The sequence below is a fragment of the Pholcus phalangioides genome, unplaced genomic scaffold (genome assembly GCF_987345545.1).
Source record: "Pholcus phalangioides strain wild (caught in Gottingen) unplaced genomic scaffold, Ppha-v1.0 ptg000024l_1, whole genome shotgun sequence".
In the NCBI taxonomy this organism is placed as follows: Eukaryota; Metazoa; Arthropoda; class Arachnida; order Araneae; family Pholcidae; genus Pholcus; species Pholcus phalangioides.
Genome location: NW_028301616.1, coordinates 18,615,205 through 18,631,370, shown reverse-complemented (window position 1 = coordinate 18,631,370; position 16,166 = coordinate 18,615,205). Strand labels below are relative to the sequence as shown.

Sequence of the window (16,166 nt, the reverse complement as noted above, 5' to 3'; positions counted from 1 at the left end):
CGGGGGCCATGTTTGGTGTTTGCAGTATAAATAAGGCACGTAAAAATAGAAGAATTAACTTTTTATGTTGACTTTGAAGTTTTCAGTATTTGTCACCAATGATTGAGGGCGTGGGCCACAAAAATGTAATTGTTATTCATTAATGAATAAAAAAAGTATGTAAAGTATAAGTAATCAAGCATATAAGTGACCAAAAAGACACGAACGTATTGACAAATCAATGGGCTTCCAATAATATTATAGTCTGAATCAGTGAAATTTTATTCAATGAGAATATGTAGAGCTTACTCAGAATGTGGCATTCGCAGGAGGGACTACCTCACCCCCCCCCCCTTCCGTTCAGAATGCCCGTATCGACCGGTGCCTGCAGGGGCGGAATTGAAAATGTACTTAATTAGCTCACCCAGCATTCAGGGCTCTTAAAAAGGTATTCCTCTCCTAAAGAAGTCGAATAAGTGTCCAAAAGACCTACAATGACTTCTAGATAAATCAATTATACGGAAGTGTATGCAGGCTTCTTCATACATGACACCCCTCCCCCCCCCCTCTCGAACAGGTTTAATTCGATTGACCCGTACATTAATTTGGATACATTTCTTCCGATGCATATTAGATGGCCGTCACGTGAATGGAATCACGTGACCGTGAACCTTTCATCCTCGACGAAATTCGTGAAGGGAAAAGGCAATGACAAGGTCTAATTTGCAATTCACCGATTTTTTTTTTCTTTCCTTCCAATGAAATCGATTTTCTTCATCGTCAAGCTTCGTTTCACGATTTTATCCGTGACCCTTTTTTTTTTTGCAGTGACTGTACACACACACACACACACACACACACAAAAATCTTGGCTATTTCTCCTTCACAGAATGAGTGTATGGACATGCGTAAAATGGTGAGAAAACAACAAGAAATACCAATTTTTTTTCTTTCTCCTCCTTAACTCTTAAGATTCTCGTGATGATGTAAACTCGGTTACTGGCACTTACCAGTTCGAGTGTGTGATGTTTTTCCCCGACTTGCGTCCATTTTGGAGCTGCAGCAACATCCTGAAGCGCCATGCTTCACTTCGGACATCATCAGCGACGCATCATTTCTCATGCGTTGCTTTAAAAAAAATATATATATATTGTCGAATTTCCCTTCAGAGAGAGAAAATGGTTCCTTCCCGTCGATTTCCCCAAAAGCAATTTCTTATATCATAATGTGTAAGATACTTAGAGCTCTTAAGCTCATGGCAGAAGCCATTACATATCTTCCTGCCGAGTAAATAACAAAAATTGAGGTGGGCTTTGAACCTGTGTAAAACACCCTTTAGATGCCGATCACGTCGGACCACAGGGGAAAACGTAACAAATGTATATATACAAATAAATGTATGAATGAATTGGGAATGCATGAATCAATGTCACAGTGCAACGCACCGTGTATTATGTACAAATATAGATGATATAGTCCAATATTGGTGATGATCGATGCGAGTGGATTTATGGATACTTACGAAGGGGTCTGATGTTGTGGAAAAATCCACCATAGGCATTCAGCTTCATACAGAGAGAAATGTTTATAGCAGTGGTTCCTAAAATGTGCTCCACTGCCAAAGACCACTTGGTGCTCCGTGAAGATATTGGTACTTGAATTGCAGAACTCTTGAGGTTTAAACCACAATAATGTTCGAATGAAGTACAGGGCAAATACGTAAATATGATTTATTCCCGTGTAGCACTTACTGGCGCTTCTCCGAACCACAGGTCACCTTTAATTTTCTTCTCTCGTAATTTTTGTGTATGTATTCAGAGGAGTTTCACATTTTTTCCAAACCATTTCACCCCCACTCTAACGTCAATGCACCCCTTTTTCATTTTTTCCCAACCACTTCCTGCAAGCATTTTGGAGCTCATTACGTGATATACTGTTCAAAATGGCATTCAGCCCATGGGCCGCTACTGTCGAGTCTCCAAATCCCTTGCCGTGAAGATAACGTCTCACTCCCCGGTAATCATACAAAAGGTTTAGACAACCGGCTGGTGCGAAGATGGAAAAAGTTTTTAGGAAGTACTGGATCCTGCTTTTGTCACAATTCAGAACAGAAAAAAAAAATTGACCCACTCCTTAAGCTTGTCTGTATGTAATCATTTGCTTTACAGCTATAAGATTTATTATTATAATTATTTTGGTAGGGGATTGTTGATTTCAACGCACCCCTCTCTCCGCAGACAGCAGGCAAACTTTCGACATGATACTTCACTTGAAAACGTACAAAGGCTTAATAATAACTCATGGATAAGCAACAAAATAGACTACCTTGCAGTGATCGCACCTGACTAAATTTTTCAATGTCTTCATGTACAGTACCAAGTGTGTCTGGCATTGACTAAATGCCTATTTACGACCTCATTGTTAAACTTTTTTGTATCTATTTTTGTTAGATTTCGAGATAACACAAAAAGTTCCTCGATTTTCCACCAGGTGGCGTTCAAACTTACCTTATCATTAGGAGCGTAATTGTATTGCTATACCTAGGGTGACCATACATCCCACATTTACAGGACAGTCCCGGTATTTTTCTGGTTGTCCCGACTTTTTGGCAAAAATGCCCCGGTTTGTCACTTTCAACGAAGCCAAATTGACTTTTTACTCTTCAAATCAGCGATTAAAATTGTTTCCCAACTCAGAAATTACATTGCGATATAATTACGACTAAAAAATAAGAATATTCCTTTCACATGTCGTTTTTTTAAATCACTGCAATTTGAAGTGGTGATTCATTTCTTCCTCGACTTACGCACGAGTTGGCGACTTTGCTTACTTTTGCATCATTTTTGGCGATTATGGGCAATGTTCCGTATTTCGAAGCCCAATTTCACGTATTTTTCTGAAGCAAATATGGTCACCATAGCTATACCACTACGCAACTTTCATGATTCCATGCGAAATTTCCATTGTTTTTTATTTCTTCCAAATTTTATCCTTTTCTGCTCCCGGGCATCCTAAAATGATTCTTAGCGGTTGAAAATGATCGTAAGAGGCTGCGCATGTAATTGTACACAAGATCTACAAGTGGTCGTAACTTTCGAATGAATGAAGATAGAGCGATGGAACAAGTGTCTATAGACATACTAAATCGGGCATGCGCTACACGATAATGACAACCCAAATGCCACCTGGTGGAAAATTCTTGAACTTTTCTGTAATTAGTCCGGACAAATCAATGGGCTGTCAATATGAAGCTTACTCAGAATATGTACACTAAATGTCAGAAATTTTATCACCAACTTTTCTACTAACATCTTACAACTACTACTTTCAGTGATAGATGTCTTCGAAAATTTTCTTCAAATGTTTACGGATGAATTTCCTGTGGTGTAAAATTTAGAGTTGCAAATTTAACCGATTTGCATTTTTGTGACCGCATGACATCTTTGATTTGCACTTTTTTTCAAATTACAATTTCAAAGAGGTGAGATTATTACATCAATTCAAAAGCTGATTATTCCCCATATGTAACTCTGAAACGTTCCGTGGAGTTTTATTACTTTTAGAGACACTCTATAAACCTATTCCCCGTATAAGAGCGGGATATCTCAGCATAGAGTACACAGCATAATTGCACTCGAGCTCCTTTCTCTGTTCTTCCCCCTCATCGAGACGCTTCATTGGTAACCCTATACACGAGAATTGTTTTTCTTTACCTCAGCATTCCTTCCCGATTCTCTACGGTTTCACGAGTAAAAAAAAAATATAGTATTACGTACAAAAGGAGAAGGGCCACCGAGGAGGCAATGGAAAACATGCTCTTCCCATATCTTGTTTCCCTTTTATTTCCTAAACGTTAAATAAAGACACTGATTTTAGATATTTGTCGCTGGTACTCCACCTATGCATCGTTCAAATTTGGTACAAAAAAGTCAGTATTTAAAAGGGGTTGACATATATACACACACGCAGGTGAGTGGTGTTATAAGATATGCATATTGTGTCTATCCCTAATTCTGAGGCACTTTGGTGTATCAAGATCGTTCAAGTGTTTGCAAAATTAGCGCTCCGCGACGAAATTTCCTCGTAGAAAGCTTGGGATCCATTGGTTGATAGCATAGTTTCCCAACGTCTTTTCTCCCATCGCCCCCCCCCCAAAGCAATCTAACCCATAGGATCCTATGTCATACCCGTAGCTTCTACTGCCCCCCCCCCTGGAACTTTCCATCGCCCCCAAGGGGGCGTTAACATCCACGTTGGGAATCACTGGTTTATAGCAAGGGTGTTTAAACCTTCGGAGAGTGCGGGCCACTTCATTTACAGTCGAATCCCGTTTTAACGAATACCGTTATAGCGAAAATTTCGTTTCAACGAACACTTTTCTAATCCTCCAAATAAGTTTACATAGGAACAATGCTAGGTAACCTGGAATTCCTTTATAACGAAATTTCGTTTCAACGAAGCGATTCCTCCGGTCTCTTGGCGTTCGTTATAACGGGGTTCGACTGCATTTCACAGAATGTCACGAGCCACTCAATTTACTGATCTGCAACAGAATCGCTGGTTAATTAAGCGTTAGTCGTCACTCAATTAAGTGATCTGTAAATGTGCCGCGAACTGCTTGAGTGCTATGAAACTGAGCCGCAGGTCACTTAAGCGATCTGGAGAAAATGTAACGCTCAGTTCAATTATTTTTATTTATTTTTCAAAATTAGTTTTGAGGTCGCGGGCCATGGGTTGAGCATGTATGGTTTGTAGCGTCCGTGAAAAATGACTTCGGGTTGGTTCATCACAATGACACGTTGGGCAACAAAGCCATCAAGAATAAGCGATCATGCATATAGATATTGCCACAAAATGCCCAAACCCAGCCTGCCCTGACATAGACCGAAAAAAGAAACACATTACAAAACAGCCAGTGATTCCCAAACGTCTTTCAGCACCAAAGCCAATAATCGACTGGAGAAGCCATATTTAGAAAACAAGGCTATAATTGATTCGAAAATTTTTCAACGCCAAGATAGAAAATTTGGCGATGCTCCTCCTTATCGATTATTATCTGTAATTTATTGAAAACACAAATCCGGGTTAAAAAAAAAGATGGCTACGGGCGAATTGACCTCAATAATGCCCCTTTCAAAGCCACTCGGGAATCCGCCCACATTCTCATACGAAAAAAAAAACGAGGGTCCCGACCATCATGGACTTCCCACGTGGTCCTTCTTAAACTCCTCTTTATACATTCTCATTTTCGTATTTATATTCATTATGGAAGCGGGCCAAATACAATGCGGCAATAAATACGTCGTCAGTGAAATGGGTCATCATTTGAAGATTCCTTTTTCACTTGTGTGTGTGTGGGGGGAGGGGGGGGGCCGCCCCAACACTAGAGGTCGAACAATGACGGCTTATAGACCACGACCTCGCTTTCAAACAACGAAAAAGTAAAAGCCTCGGTCACGTGATCAAGAAAACACAGGAGATATTACGTAAAAAAAACTCCTTTCTCTGGGAGAGGGACTTCATAATACACTGCAGCATCCATTAAGGCAGGATGGTCATTATGGGACGGGGGGGGCAGTCTCTCCTACTCGAAAATAACGCACTAATGACTCGTGTGGAATTCGTGACATTAGTTCCGTGAGAAACGACGACGGGCCGTATCATCAAACACCTTTTACTTTGTGGAAAACGACGAGAAAAAAAAAATGGCCCATCTTCGGCCATCAGAAGAAGCCATTCCTGAAATAAATATAGAAATTTTCAACACAGTCATTTAGATTCAAGGAAAATTCACCGCCAACAATTCACCTTCAGTAAGTGATTGAGCAAGTGAGTGGATGCGTGAGATGGTGAATGAGTGACCGAGCGAATGAGTAACCGTATTACAGAACGGGCGAATGAGTTTGCGTATTAGCCAACAATTACTCAACACTACAACGATACGACCAACACCCATCATTGAGCGAGTGATCGTAAGTGACTCGCTCCCTCATTTGATCAATCACTCACCTACTCATTTAACTCGCGGGCGCGGTAGCCCAGGTCCATAAGATGCTCGCCCAAAGTACCAAAGGCTGTTTAGGTGTTGCGAGTTCGATACCCTGTTCGTCCTTGTCAGAAAGGGGCCATTCAAGTATTACGTAAGCAGATTTTCAGCCATTTTTGACCCCCCCCCCCCGTCAGCAAAACACTGACCCCTCTCCCCCGTCAGCAAAATTTCATCAACAGCTTAGAATATTTCATATCTTCAAAGAGGGGTGGTTGATGACGTAAACAACCTTCAAACCCCCCCCCTTTCGATGCTAACGTAATACTTTCCCCCAAAACTTTCCTGACACGGAGGTACAACAGAGACGACGACACGACCGCAGAAAAAATTGCTACCGCAGGGGCCGCCCCCATCGAGAAGTTAGCGTACCAACCTCTCGATGAGTATAAAAAACAAGCCTGCCGTTCGGAATCGACAATAAATTGGATGTCCCGGTGCAGAATAGCCCTCGCGTGCAGAAAATGACAGTGGTGCGACAAAAATGATCAACAACTCGCTCACTCATCCAGCTAATTATCGCCAATAAGCCTCTGGCACAGGGAATTCCAAATAGTGTGTCGCTGCATCTCTCAGGGTGCCGCGAGATTATCCGGAGAGACGTGCCGTGGGACATCTTGAGAATAAATAACATTGCATTAAAAGGTCAGTAATTTCCAACAGTGTGTCGCGTGTCACTTCTTTAATGTACCTAGAGATCGTGCTGCCTTGCAGCGGAGTCTCCAATTACATTCTGGCAATTCAAAATTGAATTAAGAGTTCAACTGTAAATACTCTGCTTTTGATACAGGCTGTGGGGAGACAAATACACTAGTCTCACGACAAGATTTCTCTGTCATCGAAGAAATATTCCAAGGAAAGATTTGTCATCAAACAGCAAGAACACCTTACCCTCAACCAGTTGTATCGAAAACTCAAGAACCAATATCTCAACCAGTGCCCTCTTAACGCATGGGCCCACCCGGGCACCTCAAAAGAAAAGGGAGCCTCACAAAAGAGATTTGGTTGAAATTTTCTATAACTTTACCTGGTAGGGCCTTAGAAAAACCACTTGGCCCGGGGGGGGGGGGGCCATGGTGCTCTTTTAAGACGGCCCTGCTCACAACCATTACCTCAATCCAAACGGAACTCGGGGGGGGGGGGGTGCGCTGGAAGATATTCAGTGTCATTTCAAACTTATTCAGGGTCGTTGCAATCGCCAAGCTTGACACCGATTTTATTTCCGCAACAGGACCCACGTCACCGAATGTCATTTTTATCATCACTATGGCGATCAATTTCTCTCTATATATAACGTGTATTATCGACTCGTAATGGCGCGTGTTATCGACAAAGTAATCGGACAATCTCGTAACATACTACTGTCTGTCAACAACACACCGAGCACTTGCTTCAAATCCTCAAGGTCCATGTTACGAAAATCGCGGCACGTGGTGTTTTTGTGTTTGGTTGTGCTATCGATCTCTTTGTAAATGCGTTTAATTGACTGGAAAGTTCTCGGAATGAAATCTGTCTATCGCCAGGTAAATTACACGCAAAATACAGGGTAAGAGACTTTCCCGTCGAACTGAGGGATTCATCCACGACGCCTGTCACGTGGGCAGCTGCTCAAACACGGCACGCGAATTCACTCTCTTGGGAGAGATTGTAAGTCGCAGTGTGATAGACACAAAACAACAAACGTATATTATATACGAAATTCTCTTCTCTATAGGGCCGAGAATACACTATAAAAGTTTCATAAAAGATCGTTTGTAAAACCTGAAAAATTCAACCAATAAGCTCATTTGTTACATCCGAGCAAATGCAACCGGTGATCTTATTGGTGGAATTTTTAAAATTTTATCAAAAAGAGCTTTTACAAAATTTTTATAGTGTAAGCTCGGCCCGGGATTATACTATAAAAGTTTGATAAAAGATCTTTCACAAAACTTAGGAAAAAAAACAACCCATAAGCCCATTAATTACATTCGGGCGAATGTAACCGATAGGCTATATTATGTCATATCTATTATAAACTGAAGGGCCAAAAAAACTTGTACAGGCATGCGTATGCAAATAAAGAGGTATGGAACCAATCAGAGTACGGCGCTGCGGTCGGCAACGCCTAGTCCCAATTCTGGTTAAAATTTCCTGTTTCAAGCGTTTTCCCACTTATAACGTTTTTTATGACTATTTTGAAAAACGTTATATCCACTGTACACACGTTTCTGGCCAGCGAGAAGCAGAAATACTGCATGAAGCACATTAGAAGACCACAGAAGTCTAGTGCAGGTATCTTCAACCTGTTGTTCACGAGCACCTAGAGTGTTCGACGCTCGTGCCAGATTTCGTGTTCGCGAGCACTTGATCAACAACTTGTTCACAACTGAACACACTGTTACATTCAATCCCCCCCCCCCCCACAATCAAAGTGAATGAGTGGTGGCAACTCAGTATCAGACATGATGCAGGCAGACATCACAATTCAAGAGCCATTCAGCATCAACTGAATAAAACACAAATTCTATTGACAAGATTGTTTCTTGCACAATCAATGGATGTGCTTCTGACTTGCATGTTGCTCTGCTTAATAGTTTACACATTTTTATTCTTTCACAGATTTAATAGGTTTCAGTGAAAAAAACGAGCAAATTCTAAATTTTAATACGAAAAGCAAAGTCGAAAGCCCAACAATATTTCTGTCGGTAAAACATCTAGCAATTGGGGCATAGAATTCAAGGCTTTATATCATAAATAATTCCTCTGTTTTTTAAACGGGGGAGCCCTAGTGCCACACTGTAATGCATTGAAAATACTTAGTGCAGTTTAGCTAAATGCCAAGTTCAACCATCACCTCCTAGAGATGGAAGGCCTCTGCAGTGTTTGCCATAAACGTCATTCAGGCTACCTAGCAAGTTTGTTACACAGCATCGTATTTCGTTTCTTCTCATTTTGGCGTCGAATCTTCCTGACTGCCTCACAAAAGCCTCATAGTGATTGGATGTGGGGCATAGAAATCGTTAATTCTGAGCTCGATCATTTCTTTTCCTCACAACATTGATACTGGCTTCAAATTCTATTCTGGTTATACTGGCACGAGCAGGGAATTTTTTCCCCTGAATATTCCGAGGGAAAATGGACTACTTACTGACGTCACAGGCAGAGTGTGCGGAGGCATTCTATCTCTAGCAGGTGATGGTTCAACTCCCTTTATTTTTCGGCAATTTTTTCCATGCACAAAATCTAGAAATAGAGCAGTTTTCTTTCTGCACTGTATAAGGGATTAAGTTCAAGTCTGCCTATATTTTACTCCAAAAAAGGTCTTCTATAGGCCTACTTCTTTTAATCACAAACTTTGCCACATATCAATAGCATTCATACCATACCAGGTTACTTTAATATCATTGAAGTTATGTAAAGAAAAAACAAAATACATTTTTTCCATTTAAATCAATGATTTTTTTTTTTAAATCACGTGATTTAAATTGTAATCATGATTTAAGTCAAGTTAATAGGATATCATGACATAATCATGGATTAAAACATAATCGGGCGTACCCTGGCTCGCGACAAGACAAAGGTTGAAGACCTCTGGTCTAGTGGTTGCTCGAGAGACGAACGTCATCGTCGAGGTTACGCACATACTCCCTCGTTGTGATCACCTGATTTAATAGCAATGTGATCATCACCAGAACAAGAATATAGCCATACGCGCGTGGGTTGCGCGCGTTTCTCCCATTGCCTGCCCACCTTGAACTAAAAATAACTTTATATCCTGGTCAAAGAGTCAATGTGTGAAAGAGAGAGAGATTCATCGCATACATCTTTTCAGTATCGGTATAAACTCGATATACAGCGGTCCCATTCTGATTTAGGTCCTTGAAAGGGAGTCCTCCTCTTTTTCAGGTTGGAACAAGATCAACATGCACACTGCCGTGTAGAGGCTCTCAACCCAATTACTACAGCCATAAAAAAAATATTTATATGTAACGCTTCTTCCTTCCATGGGGGGCGACATTATAATAACGCATTTATTAACGCGTTATTAAAGAGAAAGTAGACATAAACCGGGACGAAGTGCTGCGCTCTTTAAATTCTTCGAATATCGGGGTTAATACACCAGTTTGCCTCAAAAACGGTGGTGGGGAAGGGGGCATAATGTAATAAATTTGCTGTGTTAAGAACCTCATAATAAGCCGCAAAGCAGAATGTGCCACATTTGGCCCGTGTGCCATGGGTTGAGCATATATGGCGCAATGCATCTGCAATGCGTACGCAATGGAGGGGAACCCCCACCCGGGATTATAGTGTTTACTTTGCAGGAAAAAACTTAACCCCCCCCCCGCAGAAGAAAATTTGTATTGCAACCCCTCCCCCACCTAGAGAAAATTCTGCGTACGCCTATGATCTCATGGAAATCGGTGGTTACCTAGTTAACCTAAATGTGTGGTAGATGACAAAATTGCTATCATTTCAGAGTTATATCAGAGTTATGAATGTTTGTGTCCTACAGATGCTGCCATCCTCTTCCATATTTTGAAGTGGAAATATTAATTGTATATAATTGTTGCATGGTGTCACGCTATCAAAACAAATTCTCACGTAGACTAAGCATTAGCTCACTTTGCACTTTTTATCAAGGTATTCAATGTTGCATTTGAAAATTCAACGACATAAGAAACTAAATATGCAGAACATACTCATAATTTTGGAAATAAACATGATAAAAAATATAAACAAACGATACATAGATGCAGTAAGGATACTATTAGTTTTTTGTGGTAATTATGAAATTTTATAATCAGCCATAGCTAACCATAACTATTATAGTTAACTATGGCAACCCAAACGATCAAAGGAATCTGAATATCGATATCTTAGTGATCATATATATATATATAGGGATCGACATAAAGGGACCGGCCGAAGCCCGACAAAGACCCGAATTTCCGACATTGGCCGGATCAACAGGGCTGGCCACTTCTCAAAGTGACCAACTTCGGGCTTTGGCAGTAACATATGTAACAAAAGTTAATATATATACCGTATATACTCGTGTATAAGCCCCCCCCCCAGCAATCTAACCCACAGGATGCTATGTTATACCCGTAGCTTCCACCGCCCTCCCCAGGAACTTTCCATCGCCCCCAAGGGGGCATTAACGCCCACGTTGGGAATCACTGCACTAAACCAATGTCAGGTTTCTTCAAGGTACCACTTTTTGTAGTTTCTTTATCAGCGGCGACCCACAAATTCCTCAAATAGTCTTTGAGAGGCTTGTTTGATGCCCACATAAGGCTTTACAATCGACTTTAGCCCACCTGGTTGGTATCAAAGTCAATGATGTTTTGGATTTCTTTGACATTATCGGTTTTGGGGGGTACCGATAATGCCGGTTTCTCGAATACTGCTACACAAAAATGACTTCATTCGATATTTTCTCATTAAAAACTGACCGTAACTAACTGTACAAGCCACCACATCCCCCCTCCACTTGAGGAACGATTTTTTCCACAAAAAAACTTGGCTTATACACGAGTATATACGGTAATTCGTAATTACTTACATTTACATTGCACTTATTATTTTACACTTATATTACTTACATTTATTTTATTATATTAATATAATTAGCTTCTTTTTTTACTCATGAATAAGACTGAGAAGTGCTAAACAAAGTATAAAAAGGTCGATCGACAAGTGATCATACATCAATTGTACACCAGGGGAGAAAATATACAGGGTGTCCTGCAGGATTTAAGCTGGATAAACAATTCCTTTCGCAAAAAAGCGAAAATTAGGGGAAAAGCTTTAGTAAAATGCTACAATGCTAAGGGGCCATTCAAGTATTACGTCAGCAGATTTTTAGCCATTTTTGACCCCTCCTCCCTTGTCAGCAGCTTAGAATATTCCATACCTTCAAAAAGGGTGGTTGATAACGGCAGCAACCTTCAACCCCCTCACCGCTTGTCATCAAAAGTCAGCAAATCCGAACCCCCCCCCCCCCCGATGCTGACGTAATACTTGAATGACCCCTAATGTAATGATTGGTGGTACACTCGTTGTGTACCTCATGTACGCATTTTTGCGAAAGTGGGTACTACTTTTTTCGCATTTTGCGAAAAATGCGACCGTAGCTTAAACCCTGGTGTCCTGTAAGTGCCAATGCTGCCTTTATTTCATAAACCGTCCGTCGTAGAGGTATGGTTGCAGTTTAAAAAATGCTCAAAAAACTACCCTGCACCAGTTTCGAGCGTTAAATGCGGGTAAAACGGTTTTTCCGCGTTTGTAACAAAACAAAAACTATTTTGGAAAAATGAAAGCGTAAATGAAGAGATCAAAGCAACTTCGCCACTGCAAAGTAATCAGCTCAATGGTTCTGAAGCGTTTCCTGGCACTTTTGCAAGATAGCAGCTCAGTGTACATGCACATTAGAGAGGGTGGGGGGGGGGCGACAAAGAGACAAATTTATGGCAGGGAACGGGGAATTTTGGGTACTTTCTCCCCTTACAATTACGAAGAGAGAATTAAAATTACTCTCAAAATTATATCCATTCAGGCTCCAACAAAGCAGGGATGTACCAACTTCTGATTCTTAATAAGAATCCGCTTCTTAACTATGGATTTGATCTTTAGTTAAGAATTAAGAGGGAATTTTGCTACCACATTCTTAACTAAGGATCGTTTTTGTTCCGCACTTAAGAATCGATTCAAGAACCAAGGCTACCCACAGCTGGTAGTACGCATCCGATCCCGCTGCTTGTGGGTTTTTATCAGGGCCGCGATCGGGGGTGGGAACAGGAGGGTCTCGGGCCCCGGACCCGAGGTGGTACGAATTTCGTTTTGAAACCTCTCCTTCATAGGCGGATATAGACTTGGAAGTCAGGGTGAGGGGCACGATGATGATGATGTCTATTCATCTATACATATATGCATTAGGCCAGTATTACACTATGAACGTTCGATAAAAAGTACTTTTATAAAACTTGAAAAATGCCACCAATAAGATTATTGGTCACATTCTAGAAAATGTAACTGCTGATTTTATTGGTATCATTTTTCAAGTTTTATAAAAAGAACTTTTATCAAACTTTTATAGTGTAATCCCAGCCTTAGATCAGTCGACGTCGACTTCACCTTTGATGCTGGGGGGAGGGGAGGCAATGCGCGTTTGCCCCGGGTGAACAAGCATCTAGTTGGCGGCCCTGGCTTTTATTATATTTCCTCTCGGGCTGAATCTATAAATAATAGCTTATCCTAGAAATTATAACGCAAAAGAGCGGATTAATCGAGATAATGGCATAAATCGTGGATATGGGGGGGGGGGGAGAGGGGAAACCCGTTAAATGCGTCGTCACCATGGAAACAAACAGCCGGAGAGGATAACGCGCCTAATGATGCACCATCACCCCCCCCCCCCCTCCTCCCAATTCATCAACAGATATTGAAATTTGGGGTTTCCATTACCTTGGCGTGTTTCTTGATCACTTCGCAATTAACTGAGCTCTGATAAACGCGCCAAAAGAGTCAACACCGACGAGGTGTCAAATTAGCAAAAGAGCGGCGTGTTCCGATCCGGCAGGGAAGGGGGAGGGGGGATTTTCGGATCGGTTTCGATCTTTGCTGGATGTTTATTTTGTCACTTGAAGGATGATGAGGCCACAAGGGGGGGGAGGACCGGCTAATAATCACACGCTCAAACCGTGGCCCGCGACCTGAAAACCCGCGACACGTTTCCGGATCTCTTAAGTGATCCACGGCACAGGTGGTCCGAGGCGCATTTCCAGATCACTTCCAGGCCACTTAGGCAGCCCGCGACGCATCCACGTAGCCCCTCTTTCTGCACTTCAAATGCTCCACTGTCCCCCAAGTCACTCATTTGGTCACTCACATGCTTGCACACTTTCTCTGCTCACTTACTGACCTGGACCCTCGCTTCCCAGGTCATTATAGCAACTACTATCATTATGCACTCTCTAGCCACGTCACGGATCGGGTGCGCTGGAACTAGAGGGAGGCAGGGGGCCAACTGCTCGGGTTAGTTACAGCCCTGGCCGAACCAGGAGGGGCACAAATCTCGCCCTTTGCCCTCTTCTTTAACATTACAAGAGAGCGCCTAAATGCGTGTTCTGTCCGGCTGACAAGCATCTAGTTGCGGCCTGCTCTCTGGGCCACTCTTTCGTTCACTCACATGCTTGTACACACTCTAGGTAACTCACATGATAGCAAACTTTCTGGGTCACTCATTTCATCATTCATATGCTTGCAAACTTTCTGGGTCACTCACATGCTTGTACACACACACTCTCACATGCTTGCAAACTTTCTGGGTCACTCACATGCTTGTGTACACTCTCACATGCTTGCAAACTTTCTGGGTCACTCACATGCTTGTGTACACTCTCACATGCTTGCAAACTTTCTAGATCACTCACATGCTTGTGTACACTCTCACATGCTTGCAAACTTACTGGGTCACTCACATGCTTGCAAACTTTCTGGGTCACTCACATGCTTGTACACACACACTCTCACATGCTTACAAACTTTCTGGGTCATTCACATGCTTGTGTACACTCTCACATACTTGCAAACTTTCTGGGTCACTCACACGCTTGTACACACACACTTTTTCACATGCTTGCAAACTGTCTGGGTCACTCACATGCTTGCAAACTTTCTGGGTCACTCACATGCTTGCAAACTTTCTGGGTCACTCACATGCTTGCAAACTTTCTGGGTCACTCACATGCTTGCAAACTTTCTGGGTCACTCATGTGCTTCTACAACAATTTGGCATCACTTTTTCTACCTTTCGCCCATTCTAATCTTGACTACCCATCCCGAAATAGCCGCTCTGGGGTATATGGCCCGCAAAGCCGCCCACTCCCCGTAAATACGCCCGCCACTGATCAAGAAAATTATTAGGATGGGCGGCAAAACCATAAATCCGACACCTGGCATCATCAATATCAATATTTGATCCTATTGTTGAACAGGAAATGCATTACCTCAAAAACACAACAGAGAGATTATGTCACCAATAGTCAACCCTACAGAGGATAATAACAATTATTGTCAAAGTGAGGAGGAGGGAGATAGGTAGGTACTCACCCAAAATAGCAAGTTGATCAAGATCACCAAGTACTTGACACATGCTAAACAACCTCTGACTGCCATTGATGACGTGAGAACAAATCCAATCAACAATGAAATTCACAAAACGAATAAGATCCTTTCCCGGAAAGAACAATCGAATCCTAGTCACACAATTGTAACGACGCTCGTAATAACAACAATTAATTGTACAACACAGGGTTCGTGGGCGTTCGTCGCTGAGGACATGTGGCGAATGTTGAAAAAGAGCGGATGTTGTTTCCTTCTCTCTCGAATCAAAACATTATAATCTGCACCTTTTTTTTCTTTCCTTTCTCTCCGTCGTCTGATTGGTGGCCTGCGATGGAGACGTGATTACGTCACTAACCGACTCGAAGTGGATTCAGCGCCATCTCTGTGTCAATAACGGAAACAATCCGAAACGAAATCGGAAATTTTGTGTGTGGTTTTTCTCTCTCTCTCTTTTTGCACTCCCTCTTCCCAGGGCTGCTCCCTTTACCAGGGGCGGATCTACAGCTCACTGTTGGGAGGGGTGAATTCCCCCCCCCCCAACATTGTTGTGGTCCCGCATTTCGTCCCGTATTTTCCGGACAGCCCCGGATTTCTCTCTAACCCGACTTTGCTGAAAAGAAATGAACCGATTTTTTCCGTTTTTTGGTCGAAGTTTTCTTGAATTTGTTATTGAAATCAAAAACGTTGGTACAAGCAGGGCCGTAACTGGGCTGGAGAAAACCGGGGCCCCGAGCTGAATGGGGGGGGGGGCCACTGAAAATCTATAGTTATATTGTATAATTTTTTTCTTTTTTAAGGGGCCGCCAGACAGGACCGCAACATGGAGAGCAGGCGGGTGTCGTGCCCCGGGCGCTAGGCACGAGGGGGCGCCAATTTCATTAAGAAAACTCTCCTTCAACATTACAAGGGGGCGTCAAAATGTGTGCTTGTCCCGGGTGACCAAGCATCTAGTTGTGACCGTGCCCGTAGAAGGTCTTCGGGTCTAGGTCAATTCGTCGCGATCAACTTGTCGCGCGACAATTCGTCGCAA

General features: G+C 42.3%; 1 protein-coding gene across 1 annotated transcript in view; it reads right to left on the bottom strand.

Moving 5' to 3' along the window:
* Positions 1-15,405, bottom strand: part of LOC149068896 (CD9 antigen-like) — a 67,341-nt gene extending 51,936 nt beyond the window's left edge. The window contains exon 1 of the mRNA XM_089250321.1: positions 15,122-15,405. Within this exon, the coding sequence (XP_089106447.1) occupies positions 15,122-15,187 (66 nt within the window). The 5' untranslated portion in view covers positions 15,188-15,405. The remainder of the gene's footprint in view (positions 1-15,121) is intronic.
* Between the last annotated feature and the right edge of the window lie 761 nt (positions 15,406-16,166).